At 35.2% G+C, this 20,713-nt stretch overlaps 1 protein-coding gene across 2 annotated transcripts in view; it reads left to right on the top strand.

Moving 5' to 3' along the window:
• Window positions 1-19,733, top strand: part of LOC131036254 (uncharacterized) — a 112,085-nt gene extending 92,352 nt beyond the window's left edge. For both annotated transcript variants that reach the window (XM_057968102.2, XM_057968103.2), the window contains exons 6-8: window positions 18,413-18,474; window positions 18,893-18,989; window positions 19,253-19,733. In XM_057968102.2, coding sequence (XP_057824085.1) covers window positions 18,413-18,474; window positions 18,893-18,989; window positions 19,253-19,285 — 192 coding nt within the window. In that variant the 3' untranslated portion in view covers window positions 19,286-19,733. The remainder of the gene's footprint in view (window positions 1-18,412; window positions 18,475-18,892; window positions 18,990-19,252) is intronic.
• The last annotated feature ends 980 nt before the right edge of the window (window positions 19,734-20,713 follow it).

The following is a 20,713-nucleotide window of genomic DNA, read 5'->3' as shown; positions in this document are numbered from 1 at the left end:
TGTATGGTGAGTGTTTGAATCAATATGGTACCTCATCTATGCTGATGTATTTTTATAACGTGAGTACTGATTTATTAATCTTTAGAGGCCATTTTTCTTTTTTAAACTGCAACGTATTTTATGGTCCTTGCCTTTTTCCACCCATTAACATGTTTGACACTGTTAAAATCATTTTCTTACTACAATTTATTTGCTGGACCAATTCTTTTGTTATACATTGGTATATTTAGCATGGTTGACGTGGTATGTATAAACCTAGAGATGTTTTCTATCAGTTGTCTGCCTTTATGTCAAGAATAATATTACGTATTAAATTTTGCTTAAACTATATATTCATGCAGATGAAACCTTTTACTTCACAAATTCTGTCTCTTTTTCTTATTTCTCATGGAAAAATATTAAAAAAGATATTTTACATCTTTGGGTGGAAATTCCTTTTTTAAGGTGATTTGCATTTAAGAAAAGTGGAATAATTTAATAAATGAGTTTTATTGATGTCCATGAGACCATCAGTCTATGGGACCAATAGCATCATTGTTAACAATTATTAAGTTCTTTTCATTGTCAAATCTTATGTTGTGGATCTTGTGGATCTTGATCAAGAAGCCTGCGGTATGGGACCAACAGCATCATTGTTAACAATTTTCAAGTTCTTTTCATTGTCAAATCTTATGTTGTGGATCTTGATCAAGAAGCCTGCGGTTTTGTGAAGTCTTGCCTCCTCAAATAGCTCATTAAGACTGAACCCCTTCAAATTGTCCTCATATTGTGTACGGATATCCTCATATGTGGCACACTCAAAGATGAAGTGCCATTTAGTTTCCACAACCCTTTTATTGCAGAAAAGACAAGCTTTTTCATCTCACTCCTTGTTAGGGACTGACCTTCTACCCGTCTCACATCTAAGATGGTGGGACCTGGTTTTAATTTGTGCAACTAGAAGTCTAGCCTTTCCCTTAATTGCTGCCTTAGATGTGAGACCTGGTTTTAATTTGTGCAACTAGAAGTCTAGCCTTTCCCTTAATTGCTGCCCTTAGGTAGTTTTTTATATCATGCTCCCCCAAGGGGTTGAACTCTTTGATATAATGTGCTTTTTTTCAACCAACCTACTTTGTCCACATGGCAGTTCTAAATTTTTGAAACACAAACATTTTTATCTCATCATTATTATAGGTACAATCTTGCAAATCAATGTCCCACTTGCTGATCCTTTTGCTATTCTACTTCATCCAAGTCTTCTTCCTCTATTTTAATTCCTCCTCAACAACCATTTTGGGCGAGCATTGCTTATCCATGGTTTTAATTTTTTTTACATAATTTAGCAAACATACTATTGCTGAGGCCTCCATTGGAAACATGCCTGCTTTTGCTAAAAGAATCTCATAAGCAACCGTTGACTTGACTTTGAGATTACTAGTGATTAGATGCTTTTGGATTCTTTGTAATTGCCCCCACTTGTGATTTGACATGCTACTCCCCCAAATCTCGCAACCATAAAGGACAAATGGCGTAACCAACAAACCAAAGAGGGTTTTCTTGGTTTTCCAATCCCATAACTCCACTTTTCTACATTTGTTTTGCAAGAGATAAGAAGCCTACTATCCTCCTTGAATCCTTTTTGACCTACAAGTCTCCCAACTGGACTTATTGTGGAAATCAATATCCAAGTGCTTGTATTCTTCCACTATCTCCAACAGGCAACCATCAAACATGAAGTTAATTTGTTGTTTCTTTCTTTTCAAAGAGAAGATCATGAGTTTAGTCTTGTTGGTATTTACTTGCATTCCAACCTTTTGGCAAAACAGTATAAGTGCGCCTTTAAATGTTCCTTCAAACTATTCACTATTTTTACAATTAGGATAAGATCTTTTGCATATAAAAGTATCTTCACAACATAACTTGAAAGCTGAATACCTTCCCCATTATTCTTGTTTAGGCACTCTTCAAGTTTATCAATATATAGCCCAAACACGGTGGAAGAAAGAGGACACCCTTGTTTAACCCCAATGTCACTGCCAAACATTTAGACATCCCCTCCTTTGTTCTAATTTTAGCTCTAACTCGATTTTAGAGTTTATGTACAGCAGCCCTAAGATCATTTCTGATTTTAGCTCTAACTTGATTTTAGAGTTTATGTACAGCAGCCCTAAGCTCATCAGGAATCCTGAGTTCCTCCATTCTACTCCAAAGTTTGTCCATAGAAACCGTGTCAAAGGCTTTCTTGAAATCAATGAAGCAACAAAAGGCTTCTTTCCCTTGTGAGTCCTAAACTTTCTCAATTAAGTTTCTAAGAGTGATGCAATGGTCAATGGTGGAGTGATTTGGTCTAAAACCTGCTTGCCTTTTTGCTCTTTTTCTTTCTCTTTGTACCCAACTGCTGATTCTATGCTTTATCATGCTCGCAAAAAGCTTTCCAAGAAGCAGATTGATCACAATAGTACAATAATTAGAAGGATTATTAATATCACCACTTTTGTGCAAAGGAATCACCACACTTGTCCTTTCAATCACAAAGCTTCTTTGAGTAACTTTGTTAAAAAAATTCTTGATGTGAGGAGCAAGGAGCTCTATTCCCCATTTTGAAAATTCGGCTTGCAACTTGTTAATGTCCTAAGCTTTACCACTTGCCAAGTTTCTGTAATGTCCCCTATTTAGACACTGTCAATTCCCAAGATAAACATCTATGCTACTACCTTCTATCATGAATATAACTTATGATGCCATTAAAACCATGCCTAAATCCAAACCAATCTGACACCATTCCCAGAAGAGGGCTTGGCTGCCTAGGGTGCTTGACACCACCTCCTTAATGTAGCCCAAATTACTAGAACTCAGTCCATTCACCTTTGGGGCCTGCAGCCCAGATTTCAGGAGGAGTCCTTTCACCCTTGAGGCTTTCTATTGAAGTGGGTTTACTCTGCCTTTCCCTAGAAGCACCCATCTTCCTTGGGGAATAGAAGGATTAGAATAGATTTATGACTTAGGTGTAATGTCCCCTACTTGATCTAATTAAATATACTAAAATTGATAGATTTTCTTCAAATACTATTTTCCTCACTAGCTGATTAATTTCATTATTCATAGTTCTTAATATGGATATCAAACCCTGCTACTATTTCAATTTTAAGGGAGAAAGTTTACATATGTTACCAAAACGCTTAAAGACCAACTACAATAGGTTCCCTTAAAGTTTACAGATCCAAGCCCTTACCTATCTCGGGTCTATACCCTCAAGGCTTATGGGTCGCTGATCCCCACCCTATCTTGGGACTTAACCTATTGCTTGGATTTAGACTGCCCTTCTTTGTAACATCTCAATTCCATCTTCTTAAATACCGAAAGCAATAACATGATTCAGACTATAAGTATATATATTTCTTATGTATTATGAATATATATATGAAATTAAGTATGACTGTCATACATATTGCAGTCCATATTAGTATTACTATTAATTCTGCATAAGAACATTATTGGGCTTCATATATTAAGCATACTTATTAATAAATATAATTTTTATCATAACTGAATACTATTCATTATAATATTTAACTTAAGATTCTAAAACTAGTTTGGAAGATAGAACTTATCTGGATAACTTCCTCCGATTTGTATACCTGACGTATATGCCTTAATGTTACAATTTGTCGTCACGTATAATCTGATTAGTCTTCAGTCATATATATATATATATATATATATATATATATTCTGATTTATTTCTCTGTCTTCACATAATTCTCTTCCTATTATATAGATTATTAATACCCCATTGCCTAAAAGCATTAGTTATATTTAAAGGTTGTGAGGCCAGATAGATCTGACATATGTCAGATATGGTCTGCCACTGCATAGGAAATTAGGAATGACTGACATACTTATTGCAATCTATATTAATATTAGTATTAAATTCTGCATAAAACATTATCAGACTTATTACTTTTTTAACGCACCCCCTCCCCGTATTTCTATCTTAAACGACATATATATATTATTTCCTACCCTTACGTAGAAGGGCCACATCTCTTTGCATTGTTCACGTATCACACCCCTACATGAATGGTCATGTGCTTCATATTGTAATTATCGATTGGCATAGGTCAACCGATTCAAACCCAATCATTGAATACTACTGATTAGTTAATAACTATCGGTTAGATTAAATATTGCTGTATCAATTATAAAGTGATTTAATACCACTGATTGCTAATGACTATTAGTTAGACGAAATACAGATATGTGAAATAACAACTTAATACCACTGATTAGTTAATGACTATCGGATGTGATGAATTGTTTATAAGTATCGGTCCATTATGGTTTTAAGTTTCTTTGATACGTGTTACCTAGTCTGTTTGATACTTGTTACATATTATCATTTAGTTTTCTGATCTCATCATAACATCTTCACAATGGCAATAAAGAGGAATCGAGCTGTATTGTCTTCAACCAATAAGCTATGACGGACGTCTAGGTCTGCAACGTCTTCATTGTCCTTGTATAATCATAGTATATAGTGTTGTTTCTATCTATTCTATCTATCTATATATATAATGATCAAGGAGGGGTCATGACAGCCCACCCTTCCCGAAATTGCTTGTCCTCAAGCAATTGATAATTTCCTTAAATTGAGTCATATGAATATCCCAAAAAAACACAAGGTATACATATGTAAAGGCATGAAGCATATGTGAAGTATATACATGATACATGTATTAATCATTCACAGAAATACACACGAATCATACATATGAATACATTCAAAGTATGCAACATATGTAATACACATGAATACAATTAAGGCATGCAATATACACGCGAAACCAAGGTTGAAAAGCTCGGACTCAGCAACGACTCGGCAAGCCCAAATTTTTTTAAAAACTCGAGACTCGCCAAAACTCGGAGAAAAACTCAGCAATAACTCGGCAACTTTATTGAACATTTGAAAATACATTTTTAAAAAATATTCTTAAAAAACACATTTACACCCTAAAGTTTAAACAATTCGTAGCTATATTACTAATTTCCTTACATTTCTAAATGCTGCATTATTAGGAATCAGGATTATCTTAAATTCTTAATATTTCTACAATATATATATTTTATTTAATCTATGTTTTTTTTATATAAATTGTTCTTATATATTAATCTCTATTCTTTTTAATAGATTGTTTTTTATATATAAATGTAAAATACAACAATTTATTAAAAAAAACATTTACATTGTTCTATAACTATTATTAAAAAGAATATAGATTATTCATTATTGTATAATTGTATTTGATATTGCAATGTGTCTGGGCATGAAACTTGTTAATATCGCCTATAGAAATTTTTCCTTCTCGGTATTTTGTGAATTTAGCCTAAAATAACATATACAAATCTGAAATGTACACAAAACGATGAGCCCATAAACTGTGCATTTTTGTTAAACATGTAGTAAGTAATATGCGAAAGCTATGAACTCTACAAATCCTAAAGCGCTGATGGAAACTAACTGAAATTTTACAGTGGGAAAGAGTTTAACTTTTAATATAGATCAATAAAAAATTGTTTGAAATCTATTGGAAATCGATTAAAACTATTTGCATTAGCGACGTTGCAAATCCTATTGTCGTGCCCTATTCGGATTACCGTTGTCGTGCCCTACTCGCGTCGGCGACAGTGCAAATCCTTTCCTCGTCGCAACAAAAGACAAAATATGAAATCAAAATTAGGTTTTCGACAGTTTTAGACTTTTGGTAACCTTCATTACTTTTTAGCGCCGATTTTTCCCGTGATTTTTTGCGATTTTTTGCAATTTTTTGGGGTTCTACTCGCTGCACGTTTTTACAAAACTTGATGCCGAGTTTAACCGCGAGTGACTCACAGCCATCTAGGGCTCGCGAGTACTCGCGAGTCTTTTAAAAAAGCGCAGAGTTTTTCATCTATGCGCGAAACACATGTAGTACATAAAGTATGGAGTATACACTTGAATACAGTATACACACAAGGTGTGAAGCACAGTGAATACAATTAGGGCATGTAATAAGTAAAATACACGTAACGCATGAATCATGTAGTGCATAAGCAGGAGTTCACATAAGTTATGAAGCACATAAAGTATGAAGCATGCACATAAATTTTCTTAAGTCACTAAGTTTATATGTGAGTGTTTGTGGTTATGTGAGAGACGCTTATGTAGAACAAGCATACGCTAAATAGGAAGCAATTGCATGTAAAGCATACATGATGTCTATACTTAGAGAATGCACAAGAGGTCAGGATTCTGAAAACACATCAGTCCTTAAGAAATGAAGCATTTGAGAAAGAAATATAAAATGCACATGGAATAACATTGAAAACATATCAATCATGATGCAAGCATATTCAAGACATGAGCATACCTAAGGAAGGCATGTGTGACACAGTCATGCTGAAGATGAGACAATCATCCAGAGCAATCATATAATTATACAATAAAGGTATACATGTACACATAGAAAACATACAATGGAGCAATCATATGGAAGACACAAAAGACACATAAATATCCACAAATTATGAAGTATACATACATTTAAGAGTGACATGCAAAAGGCATGTGAATACACTTAAAGCATGAAGCAATTTCACTTAAATACATATCAGACATGTAGCACAAACCCATAAGTTTATACACGAAGTATGAAATAGCACACATGTAAACATGAAGTAATATACATAAGGCATGGAGCATAGACGATACATTCGCATAAAATACAAAGTAATATACAAATACACTGAAGCACGAAGTATGCATATAATACATAAAAGGCTTGAAGCAATGCACACAAGTACCAAGTATGTATAAGAAAGGCACTCATGGAGTGAACACTCTAAAGACACATCAGTCATAAGGCATACATGCTGAGGTGTATCAGACATGAAGCAAACACACGAATATACATAGTATATAAGCAAAGGGTACTTGAAGCATACATGTTGAACACATATCGATCATGAAGCAACACATGAAGACACAAGGTATACATGTTGAAAAACACATTAGACATGAAGCAATCTATGAATACACATAGCATGTATATACCAAAATACAAGGTATGTACATAGAAAGGTGCATGATGTAATCATGCTGAAAACATGACAGCATTAAACAATCTCATAAACATTCATACAAAACATATATATAGAATGGGGCAATCGGGTTGAAGACATATATATAGTATAATCATAAATCAACATTTTCATATGCAAATATCATAATATATCTTATTCTGTAGCAACTCTAGAGAACCAACCTCAATCGCTAACTATTCCGTCCCTTTTCCCAGAAGAGGTTCTTGCTCGTCTAGGGTGCTCGACACCAGTTCTCTCTCAGGTCCTAGATTACTTGACTCAGTCCTCTCATCCTTAGGGCACGCAACCCAGATTTAGGAGGAGTCTTTTACCCTTAGGGCACCTCTTGACTGGATTTACTCTGCCTCTCCCTAGCAGCATCCATCTCCCTTGGGGATTTGGAGAAATATGGATTCGACTGACGATTTGGATTGAATTCAGAATTTTGCTATAAGACTTGATACTTATAAATTAAGTTCAATATGTAATTATTGGTAAAAATTTGGCTTCTTTATTGTAAGTTTAGATTATTTCCATACATTATATATTGATTGTATTCAGTGAAAATTAATTCGTTCAACTAGACTTACTTGTATTGAGTGTCACTCAATTAATTATCTATGTATTTGAATTTAAATATTGTCTTAATTCATTAATAAATCGTGACATGTAAATTCATTCTTAAATTTATATCTACTGTTGTTGTATTCCATATTTCTAAATCATAATATTTGCAGCTGTATTATTTATAATAATCTCATGCCCACTTACTGATGAACCTAGCAAGAATAAATGTTAGAATACATACAGATTAAATATGCCAGTCCACGGTGACTGCTGCTGTTGTTATTACGTATTCTCTTCCCACGGAGGTTCCCATATGATTCATTTTTACCCTGCAGGATGGCAGGATCATAGCTTTGATACCATTTGTAATGTCCCCTACTTGATCTAATTAAATATACTAAAATTGATAGATTTTCTTCAATATTATTTTCCTCACTAGCTGATTAATTTCATTATTCATAGTTCTTAATATAGATATCAAACCCTGCTACTATTTCAATTTTAAGGGAGAAAGTTTACATATGTTACCAAAGTGCTTAGAGACAAACTACAATAAGTTCCCTCAAAGTTTACAGATCCAAGCCCTTACCTATCTTGGGTCTATACCCTCAAGGCTTATGGGTCGCTGATCCCCACCCTATCTTGGGACTTCACCTATTGCTTGGATTTAGACTGCCCTTCTTTGTAACATCTCAATTCCATCTTCTTAAATACCGAAAGCAATAACATGATTCAGACTATAAGTATATATATTTCTTATGTATTATGAATATATATATGAAATTAAGTATGACTGTCATACATATTGCAGTCCATATTAGTATTACTATTAATTCTGCATAAGAACATTATTGGGCTTCATATATTAAGCATACTTATTAATAAATATAATTTTTATCATAACTGAATACTATTCATTATAATATTTAACTTAAGATTCTAAAACTAGTTTGGAAGATAGAACTTATCTGGATAACTTCCTCTGATTTGTATACCTGACGTATATGCCTTAATGTTACAATTTGTCGTCACGTATAATCTGATTAGTCTTCAGTCTGATATATATATATATATATATATATATATATATATATTCTGATTTATTTCTCTGTCTTCACATAATTCTCTTCCTACTATATAGATTATTAATACCCCATTGCCTAAAAGCATTAGTTATATTTAAAGGTTGTGAGGCCAGATAGATCTGACATATGTCAGATATGGTCTGCCACTGCATAGGAAATTAGGAATGACTGACATACTTATTGCAATCTATATTAATATTAGTATTAAATTCTGCATAAAACATTATCAGACTTATTACTTTTTTAATGCACCCCCTCCCCGTATTTCTATCTTAAACGACATATATATATTATTTCCTACCCTTACGTGGAAGGTCTCTTTGCATTGTTCACGTATCACACCCCTACATGAATGGTCATGTGCTTCATATTGTAATTATCGATTGGCATAGGTCAACTGATTCAAACCCAATCATTGAATACTACCGATTAGTTAATAACTATCGGTTAGATTAAATATCGCTGTATCAATTATAAAGTGATTTAATACCACTGATTGCTAATGACTATTAGTTAGACGAAATACAGATATCTGAAATAACAACTTAATACCACTGATTAGTTAATGACTATCGGATGTGATGAATTGTTTATAAGTATCGGTCCATTATGGTTTTAAGTTTCTTTGATTCGTGTTACCTAGTCTGTTCGATACTTGTTACATATTATCATTTAGTTTTCTGATCTCATCATAACATCTTCACAATGGCAATAAAGAGGAATCGAGCTGTATTGTCTTCAACCAATAAGCTATGACGGACGTCTTGGTCTGCAACGTCTTCACTGTCCTTGTATAATCATAGTATATAGTGTTGTTTCTATATATATATATATAATGATCAAGGAGGGGTCCTTTCACCCTTGGGGCTTTCTATTGAAGTGTTTTACTCTGCCTTTCCCTAGAAGCACCCATCTGCCTTGCGGAATAGAAGGATTATAATAGATTTATGACTTAGGACAAAGTTATGGCAATATCACTTTGTACTATGGATGTATATTATGACTATCATACATATTGCAGTCATATTAATATTACTATTAAACTCTGCATAAGAGCATTATCAGGCTTCAAATATTAAGCACATCCCCATGCATACCACCAAGAACAAGGATGTTACTGCTTGTAACTTAATAACAGTTCTGATCTGATCGATGGTGATGTCACTAGATGCTTTTGATTCCTTCCCTTTATATCTCTCAATGTGAGGGAGAGGTCACACCTCTTCATCATGTATGCCCTTTGGCAAGTGACACACCCTTTCACCATTAGCACCCTTTGAAAGAGTGCATCTCTTCATTATTTCTGCCCTTTGAAAGGGACACAACCTTTCATAATCAGATCTGCACTTCTGATTTCCAAATTATCCCCCTCTCAAATGAGGTTCTCTTCTCTCTTTTATATCTCATTGTTGAGGAAGTCACAACTTTTCCTTCCATGTTTTTTTGACCATTCATTAACTTAATTAAATTTATTTAATTATATTATTTTATATTTTAATTTAATTTTTAATATTTAGATTTTATTATTATTATTTATTATTAAATTCTATTTCAAAGTGGGGACATTACAGTCCGCCCCGCCCAAGATTACTTGTCCTCTAGCAATATCATGGATTGTTCAAAATGACTTCCAATATGAAATGGCTTTGGAAACACACATGGAATAATCATGCTGGAAACATATCAAGCATGAAACAAACACAAAGCATACACATGGATATATGCAAACACGGAGCATACACATATCGTTAGATTTGTTCTTATTGACTAGAATGATTAGTTGATTCATCTTTACCCTGCAGGGTAGCGGGATCATAGCTCTGATACCATTTGTAATGTCCCCTATTTAGACACTGTCAATTCCGAAGAGCAACATCTATGCTACTACCTTCTATCACGATTAATTGAGCATAAGTAACTAATTCTCTGTAATATAACTTATGATGCCATTAAAACCGTGCCTAAATCCAAACCAATCTGACCCCATTCCCAAAAGAGGCTGTCTAGGGTGCTTGACACCACCTCCTTAATGTAGCCCAGATTACCAGAACTCAATCCATTCACCTTTGGGGCTTGCAGCCCAAATTTCAGGAGTCCTTTCACCCTTGGGGCTTTCTATTGAAGTGGTTTTACTCTGCCCTTCCCTAGCAACACCCATCTCCCTTGGGGAATAGAAGGATTAGAATAGATTTATGACTTAGGACAAAGTTATGGTAATATCACTTTGTACTATGGATGTATATTATGAGTCATCTAATCGCCACAAACTCGCCAAACTCGGCGAGTCCGAGCCCGAGACATGCTTGCCGAGTCTCTGGAGCTCGGACTCGGGCTTGGCCGAGTTTGGTGAGCAAACTCGCTAGACTCGCCGAGTTGGTGAGTTTGGCATAAACTCGCCAAACTTGGCGAGTCTAGTGCCTAAAACTCGGCTATTGGTTGGGTTAAGTAAAATGACAAAAAAAAAACATTTTAAAAAGTTTTCTTAAAATGAATGGTCTCGTCTTTGTTCACTACAACCTCCGCCTGAGAATGAGAAAAATTAGGGTTACAATATGTCAGCCAATAGAAAAATAACACCTGACGCCTTTATTAAATAATAAAATTTTTTGGCCTCGCGGGGTGCTGCCCCTTGACCCCCGTCAAAAAATATGGGGGGAAACTACGTCGATAGAAGTAGGGAAAATTTAACCTCCGAGTCTGACACTGATTGGATCGACCAGGTAGATATAGAGGTTGAGACTGTAGCCATGGCAGAGGAGGAGCGGAGAGCACGAGCACAGACAGGAGATTCAAAGGCAGATAGTGACACGGATGTTCCTGATGTTGGTGAGCATGGCATGGTGTCACGGGGAGCGGCTATGGCTGTCGAATCATCCAGGACCTACCTTAGACGCCTTCGCAGGGGGCCGGGGCCAGGGCCGGAGGGTGCAGCCGTCCAGGCTCCTCTGAGCCATAGGCTTGTAGTTGTATTTACCTTTGGTATTTGTATGAAACATTTGATGATGATCATATGATGACATGGATTTTTTATTCCATGAGTTTTGTAATATTGTATACATTTGACAATATTTATATATCTATGTTTGTTATTTCCTTCAGCTACAATTTGCGTTTATGCTTATGTGATTGATGTATACTTGTGTATGTAATCAAATGAGCCGAGTTTGATGATGTTATTGTGTCTTTAAGGTGTATTCAATAAAGGGTGCTTGAAACAAGTTTTAAATCTTTAAAAATCTCTAAATTTCTCGAGTTTTTCACTCTTCCAAGTCCAGTCGAGTTTGAAGCTGAGTCTGACTCCGAGTCCGATTCGGCCTTGCCGAGTCCGAGTCCCGTTTCTTTGATTATGACTGTCATACATATTGCAGTCATATTAATATTACTATTAAACTCTGGATAAGAACATTATCAGGCATCATATATTAAGCATACATATTAAGCACATCCCCCATGCATAGCACCAAGAACAAGGACGTTACTGCTTGCGACTTAATAACAGTTCTGATCTGATCGATGGTGATGTCACTAGATGCTTTTGATTCCTTCCCTTTATATCTCTCAATGTGAGGGAGAGGTCACACCTCTTCATTATGGATGCCCTTTGGCAAGAGACACACCCTTTCACCATTAGCACTCTTTGAAAGAGTGCCACTCTTCATTACTTCTGCCCTTTGAAAGGGTCACAACCTTTCACAATCAGATCTGCATTTCTTATTTAAATAATATCTGCACTTCTCATTCCCAATTATCCCCACTTTCAAATGAGTTCTCTTCTCCCTTTTATACGTCATATTTGGAGGAGTCACAACTTATCATTTCATGCCTTTTGACGATTCATTAACTTTAATAAAATTTTAATCATATCTTTTTATATTTTGATTTAATTTTAATTTTAATATCATTATTTATTATGAAATTATATTTCAAAGTGGGGACATTACACTAGTCAATATTCTCCTTTTCAAAATGCTTTTAGAATCTTCAAAAATAACCACCATTTCGAATTTGCAACTCTAACATCTATTTTGCACTCAGATATTTTTGAAAAATATGCACAACTTCTTAAAGCCATAACTTTGATTTGGGTACCTGATTGAGCTCTCCGTTTTTTTAAGCTAAAGATCTTAAAGTGCTCTATGCACTTGAAAATTGCTATGCTATTTTTGGCAACTTTTGTGGCAAAATTCTTTCATTTTAAACTTCAAAATCCAATTTGAATACTTTTTTCAAGATTCCAAGATTTTGAAACTTTAATATCTCACTATCTGCAAGTGAACTTTGGCTGATTTGTTTTGCCATAGGATGACTATACAATTTTGGAGCTCTGGGTAAATTTTTAGGTCCATACGTACTAATCTAACATTTTCTAAAAATAGCAAGTTACTTCTTATAGAAATAAACAAAATTTGACTTTATCAAATCATTTTAAGGTACCTTTCATGCAATCATGACACCTTGCGAACTCAGGAATATTGGAATTTAACACACACGAACTTTTTCGCTATTGACCCAATGACACCAAAGAGGATACAAATTGGGATTACCTTTTCACAGATTGAGTTGAAATAAGAAAAATGGGCATAAAGTAGAAAACTGTAATGTCCCTTTCCTGGATTACCTTGTACTTTGCCCTAATTTCACAAAATCCAAATGAAACAAGAAACATAATATATTTGGAGATATAATCGTCACCCAAGAATAAGATGAGATAAGTCTATCTTGGAAACCTGCAAATCGATGTAATACATCCATTTCTAGGGTGAAGAAAAGATATAATACATAAATCTAAATGATTACGCGGGGGTTCAACCATAAGGAGGGTTGAGATGGGAGGGACACGATAAGGTGTCCTAAATATTCCCTACCCTAGGCCCAAGAGCAGAAACTGTCCCCCTTGGCCTCATGTGGTCTTAACCATGCTCATGAGGTTGTATACCTAGTGGAGCTTATACATCGTTCCCCTCTACCATCCCATCCTTCTCTCCTCTTATGATTGAGGAGCCCTTCTAATTCACCTCAACAATTGACCAATATAGGGTTCGTAGGGGAGACTACAATAGGGCGCCCTTAACTCAACAGTAGGCCCAAGAGTGGAATCTATGTCCCCGTTGGCCTCATGTGGGCCTTAACCATTCTCATGAGGTGGTGTACCTAGTGAGGCCTGTACACCATTCCCCCTCCTTGCAAGCCCTTTAAACCTCTAACATGGCTGATTATAACATTTAATCAAAACATACAAAGAGTCCTACATTATTCAGCAGTGAGTTATCATAAACAGATTCATTATGCTGTGTACTTCACAAGAAAATCCATACCAAATCACAGATATAAGATCAAACTGCTGTATGCCTGAACTGGTTATCAATGTCAGATCTGATCTCTTCAGTTGAATGAATTACTTTGATTGTATGACTCGAAGTATTGGTGAGTTATGATTAAGTGATGGTTGATTAGGTGATTGAAGAGTGATGATGTAATGAAAGCTGTTTTCATATATTGGTGACTGATGATTGTCTGAATGCGGATTTGATGTTATGAGTTGCTGATTGATTGTTTGCTTGATTTGACAATTGATGATTGCTTTTATGGATCCATGAGTGATGAGTGATGATTGAGTTAGTGATCCTTGAATGCTTGTAATTATCTCTCCTTTATACTTTATTGGTCGAAGAGTCACCACCTTTCATGGGAATTGAGGCACCACCTTTCGTAACAATTGAATCACCACTTTTCATTGCTGCTTTTGAGAATAATATATTATTATCCAAATTGATTTCCCTTCCAACTCTTCCTCAAATGAACCTTCTTCCCTTTATATCTTCCCATGAGAGGGAGAGGTCACATCTCTTCATCATGCCTGCCCTTTGGCTAGAGACACAACCTTTCACAATTAGCACCCTTTGAAAGAGTGCAACCCTCCATAATTTTTGCCATTTGAAAGAGCCACTTACTTATCTACTTCCCATTTCTTCCTTCTTCCATTATTCCTTCCTTGATTCACATGCTTCATTCATTTCTTTCCTTTCTCCATATCGCCCCCTCTCAAAGGAGGTTCTCTCCTCCCTTTTATATCTCATGTTTGAGGGAATCACAACTTCTCATTCCATGTCTTTTGACCTTTCATTAACTTAATTAAATTTTAATTATATTTAATTATAATCTTTTATATTTTAATTTTAATTTTATTTGTATTCTTTTGCATTTTAATTATATTATTATTATTTATTATTAAATTCTATTTCAAAGGGGGGACATTACAAAAACTGGACATAGGCTCCTATACAAGTAATGAAGGCAGAATTCAACCTCCCTGAATCAATCTAGGAAGGGATCGGGCAAATCAACAACTCAAGGAAATCATTCCTTAACTCTGCACTGTCATTCCTCCAAAAATAACCATAGTACAATGTAATAATCTTGCTCAGCTTTTACTAGATGCCAACCTATAATGTGGTAAGTGCAGAACAACCATAGTGCAAACAATTTATCGCTCGCAGCAGCCATGGAATTTCAGCTGCTGGTTGCTGATGCTCAAAGTGAGCTTTGGATCTTGCAAGTGCAAGTGGAAAGACATATAAATGCAGCTACAACAGTGATGGCATCATTTCATAAGCGCACTCTAAATCTAAGCTCTGATATTGTATAGATCCTACATACCCTTGGGAAGCAGCTCAAGGTTGTGCATTGCATTAACTGTGGCAAGTTCAAAATGAGCTATAGATTTGATACAACCATCTGGAGCTCCCAAATCAAGAAGAGAATGAACATAACGACAAGCCTACATCTAGTTGAAAAATCTATAAAAGAAAATATGGCTTACTGCAGTTCTAAGGAAATGAGAACAAATCATCAATGTATTAAAATATACAAAAGAAAGGGGAATAAGTCTGAGAATATAGAAAGCAATAACAAAGAACCCCATAACCCTGATATGCAAAGTGCTGGCACAATAATTTTGAAGTCAAGAACCTTCCTCTTTGCCAGGTTCTAAGGCTGGTGTAATTGTTATTAGCCCTACTGACTATGCATTTACAAAATGTAAGAACAGCAAGTCCTCTTCTTTCTCTTCTTTTCAGTTCATCTTTCTAAGCACTCTGACAACAGTTACCTCTGTTGCAAATCTGATTACTAGGACCATAAATCTCCCTCCCATTCCTTCTGCTACCAAAACAACTCCAACATTCCCATGTCCTTGACTTTGGACTGCAGAATCACTGTATATCACCCAATTCCCTTAGTCATGGTGGCCAATATATGGTTACTGATAAAACTGAAAGCCTCAAGGAAAATGCTACTTACATTCATGCACCTAGCATCAACCCTATTGAATTTAATGAAGTAGATCCCCATAAGCCACCAAAATCCAAGGAGGCCATTGTTCATATTGCTTTGGCCAATATGAACGATACTCTCAGTGGCCTTTTAAAAGCAATTGAGCTCCAAAGCTCTCAGCTAGGACACACTCATAACCTCTTCAATCTGCTGATCAGCAACTTGCAAACTGTCAAAGGCAACCAAAGGCCATCATTGGATGCCTTAATCAGCAGGAAGAAGGGAAGGCTATTGGGAGACATTGTGACCAAAATGCTTTAACTAAATGGAGGTGATTGAAAGGATTCTAATGCTGATCAAGGAAGAGGCAGACAAAGGGAAAGAAATGGAGGGAGGGAAGGAGGAAGGAAGCGTACAATGTAGCAGGAGAGTTCCCAATTCTTCTCAATGCCAATCATAGTATGGAGGTTTTAAACAAATATGAAATAAAACTATGAGATTTTTAAATATGGCTTTGTTTGATTCTTGTCTTTCATTAGAGAATAGAAAACCTTGAAAAATATAGCCATAAATTTTAGTGGCATAGAGTTTAAAAGAATGCAAATTGTTTAATTGAGTTCTTAAACTTCAAGTTAATGTTCCCTAATCGATTAAAAAAAGCTATTTAATTATTTAAATTCACACAATCTACAAGAGTCAAATCTCTTACTGTAATCAAGTAGCTGAAATGTTCGAGACATGTGACAGCCACTTGTGTGCATACCCTTTGTACACTACTGACAAGTATAGAAGCAACCATTTGCAAGAACTATTCACTTCAGTATTGTTTTGTTTGAACAGAAAGGGAGCTATCTATTGATGACTGCATTACCAGTTTTTACAAGTACCCAGTGTATAAATTTATTGGTATGCGTAGGTTACTACCTGCGATTATGGATTCTTTTGTGGTGCAGCTTGGGTGAATCTAGGACCCATAGTACTGGGACATATTTGTGCTACAATAAATTGATTTAAAGAGGGAAAACAATAAAGACTGGAATTGAACTGAATTTAACAGTCAAAGCCAGAATTGAAGGGAGAAAATCAATCAAACTTTTCTCTTTACTGACTGGAAAAGCTAATCTTTCTTTTCTTGTTTAGATAGGGCTATCACCCCCTCTACACCCCTGCATAAACCCTTTCTTGCTTGGTCGTTAAGGGAGGGTAAGATCCCTCCCTAAAACCCTCTTTTTCCTTCCAATTACAAAGCTTGTTCGTTATGCCTTAATGGGCTTTGGTTTGAACAAATGAATTCACCGAAGCTTGTTCATTACCCCCAGCATGTCAAGAAAGCGTGATAAGTTTTTTTGCAACAGCATTTATATACTCTGCAATGCTAAACAATATCAGATGCAATTCCAAGTAAAGCGAAGAAGAGTTTGATTGAAAGTGAGTGCAGCATGGCAGCTGCTATATTATTGGTATTACATGAAGTGAGGGGTCATAGTCATGCATCTGGGCTGCTCAAAGGATTTGGTGCCCCTAAGTTTGGTACAGTGCTGCCCTACACCATTCAGAATTTCCTCATCAAATTTCTACAACTGGATTCAGCTCTCTTTATACTTTAATCCCCACAAGTATGAGTCCTTTCTTATTTCACAACAGTATCTGGACTATAAGACTTATGGCTATTTTTCTATACTTTTAATATTTATAAATAGTTTGTATTTTGTACAGATGTACCCAGCTATACTGAACCAGGTGAATTATTTTTTGCAAATTGCCATACCCAAACCCAGACTGGTAACTTAGATTGATGGTGTAAATTGAACTAATAAAAATTGTTGGCATGGTCTTGTTTGGTAGCCGAATACCTATTATAATATTTATACATCCTTTCATTTTGAACGTGTTTGTGGTTTGAGTCTCCAATTGCCCAATATCTAAATCAGAAGTTATAAACTTGTTTTTGGTTCGAGTCTCTAATTGCACAATATTTTAAATCAGAAGCAGCAACATGGGATTTTACCTGTATTCTATCTAGCCTCTTTTATTGTTTTTCTTTTCTTTTCTTGTATTCTCGACTTCGAGCTATACTTGGAGTTTCTTTTTTGTTTCCCCAATCTGTTAGTATTAGTTCTATATTTGAGGCCCATTGACCAATTTTGGTCATCCCTGAACATTATTATAATTTCTTTATTTCTTTCTTTCTGAAGTTTATTCATATGCTTAATATTTCGTACGGAAGGATGCAAATTAATAACTAATAGTTGACTGACTTTTCCACTGCATTACTTTAACTTGACACGAGAATTCAATTCTAACAGAGCATTTAGTTTGTTTCTATTCTTTATGGAATGTTACTCATTTTTTGTTTAAATGATAAATTTTTCATTCTTATGGTCAAACAGATACGAGAGAACATCAACCTCTTCTGTCAGGCCCGAGACAACATTTTTGCAATTTTGAATGAGTAAGTAGCATTAAATTTGACTTCAGTTGTATAAACCTTTAGGTGAAAGAAAGAAAATGTTGAAATAGAAGTTTCCCTCTGAATTTTTTCTACATCTTCCTGTTATTCAAATTTAAACATATAATGCCCTACATGCTCGGCAATTGCAATTTTCCTGTGCTGTTCTCTTCCCAATATATAGCTTAGAGTGCAGGCAGTGATAAAAGTGTTTACATATAAAAGGAACAACGGCCTATTGCAAAAAGATACATCTTACATTCATTACAGTAACATTGCTCATTTTCTACGCATGATATTTTTGCTTCTCTCCTGTGGTATTGATTCACAATGGCTGACTGTTTTCTTATTCAATTTGAGGGGTGTAAGTACAGACTGACCTAATGCTTAAAAAACAAAACGATAACTCCCATTTGTGCAGTATGAAAGATATGCCTGGAATAATGAGTCAGATGCCACCTCTTCCTGTTAAGATAAATGGGAGTCTTGCAGATTCAATTCTTCCAACACCAACCCAGGTACCAGCTTGATCACTAGCATTCCTTTTTTTACGAAAGTATACTTTCGCTTGCATTTTGACTGGAGGAATACTCTAAAATCTAATATTTATTATGGCTGTAGTTATTTTTAATAAGATGTGTAATTTGGGATGTAAATTTCTTTAATCTGATTAATTCTCTTTGCTAAACATTGTTACTATTAGATAAATTCTTTTAATAAAATATTTATATTTTAATGCATCTCAAGGAAATCTAAATATAAGTCATCTATTGTTGGGCAGGGTATGCTATATGCAGACCATTGCACTGGATAGCTTAAATAGACGTGAAGCCAGAAATGAGATGAAAGATGGCGATCTATGGCAAAGGAAGTTTGACAGAGTCCTCTGTAAATGTAGTGAACTCACAGAGCCAGTGCATCTCTATATGCACGCATGGCGACCATGAGCAATGTATGCTCAGAGTGTTTCTTAATTATGCAATTGGAGCAAATGGTATATAGTTGGAAGGAAGGAACAGTCAGTATTGTTGAAAATTATTGAATTAATGGTTACTTGTTGAGGTTGAGATCTTGATTCCCTGGAGTCAGTGAAGGGTTCTTGATTGGAAGAGCTAAAGTTTTTATTCTATCATGTATAATGGGTGCAAGCCATCTCTGTACTGCATGAGATGGAAAATGGTTTTAGAAATAGCGAATGAAGACAATGTTCTCATGATGTCCACTGAATTTTGTTTTAGTAAATATGGCACTTTTTGAATCAATGCGCTACAATCTCAATATGTTATAATTTGCTAATCCCTTAAAAGAAATCTTAAGATTTTCCTCAAGTATTACTTTATGATCTGGTAACAGAAAATGTTTGATACCTTCATAATGAATGATGATAAGCGTGATCAATGTTGTTTTGTGAATCTGATGCATGATTCGTTGTTTATGATCATTGAATTTGTTTCCCTGTTAATGATAAGTATTGTGGCATCTTGGTACCTCATAGTAAATACCCTCTTACAAAAATTGATTTCAGAATAAGCTGTCTATAATGTCAAGTTTGAACAAAGAAAGTTGCTTCGGATTAGAGCAGTGAAACATTGACATCCTTGTGATATTATGGCGTGAGACTTTTTGTTGGGATAATAAATAGGTGCATGAGAGACACACAGGCAAACATACAGAGTGGATGCTCATGTCTGCTAATTGATTTGGATGCTACATGCTCTCTTTGATCAAGAATTCAATCTGTCTGTGTATTTACATTATACACTGAATTTTGTTCATTAATCTTGAAATCTTCGTTATCTAATTAAGATCAACCTTAAAAGTAGTTTATAAAGCTGGCAAGAAGATACTTATCAATGCAGTCATCTGCATAGTATTGGCTTTGTTTTGTTCATTAAAAAGTGGAATCTTTATTATGAAACTATGGAAAACCTTAAAATTAGTTTGTAGAGATGACAAGAAAATGTTTTTATATTATATATACATAGTCTATGAATGATTAAACCCAGAACTAAATACAAACAAGCTTCACTGCATGACATTATAGCACTATTTAGCCCTTACAGTGCCACAAGGGACCTTAGAAGAGGTTTATGTCTAAACGTAGTCCATAATAATATCAAATACGGTTGGCTAGCTTATATCCATAAACATTCCCATTGTAGAACGGTTCATGTCCCCTATTGCCTTGGCACGTTCACAGAGATCTCATGGTTGTGGCAACTTAGAATTCTTCCAAGCAACT

Source organism: Cryptomeria japonica, chromosome 6 (genome assembly GCF_030272615.1).
Source record: "Cryptomeria japonica chromosome 6, Sugi_1.0, whole genome shotgun sequence".
Classification (NCBI taxonomy): Eukaryota; Viridiplantae; Streptophyta; class Pinopsida; order Cupressales; family Cupressaceae; genus Cryptomeria; species Cryptomeria japonica.
The sequence above is the reverse complement of the archived record's forward strand: the minus strand, read 5'-3'. Positions and strand labels throughout refer to the sequence as shown.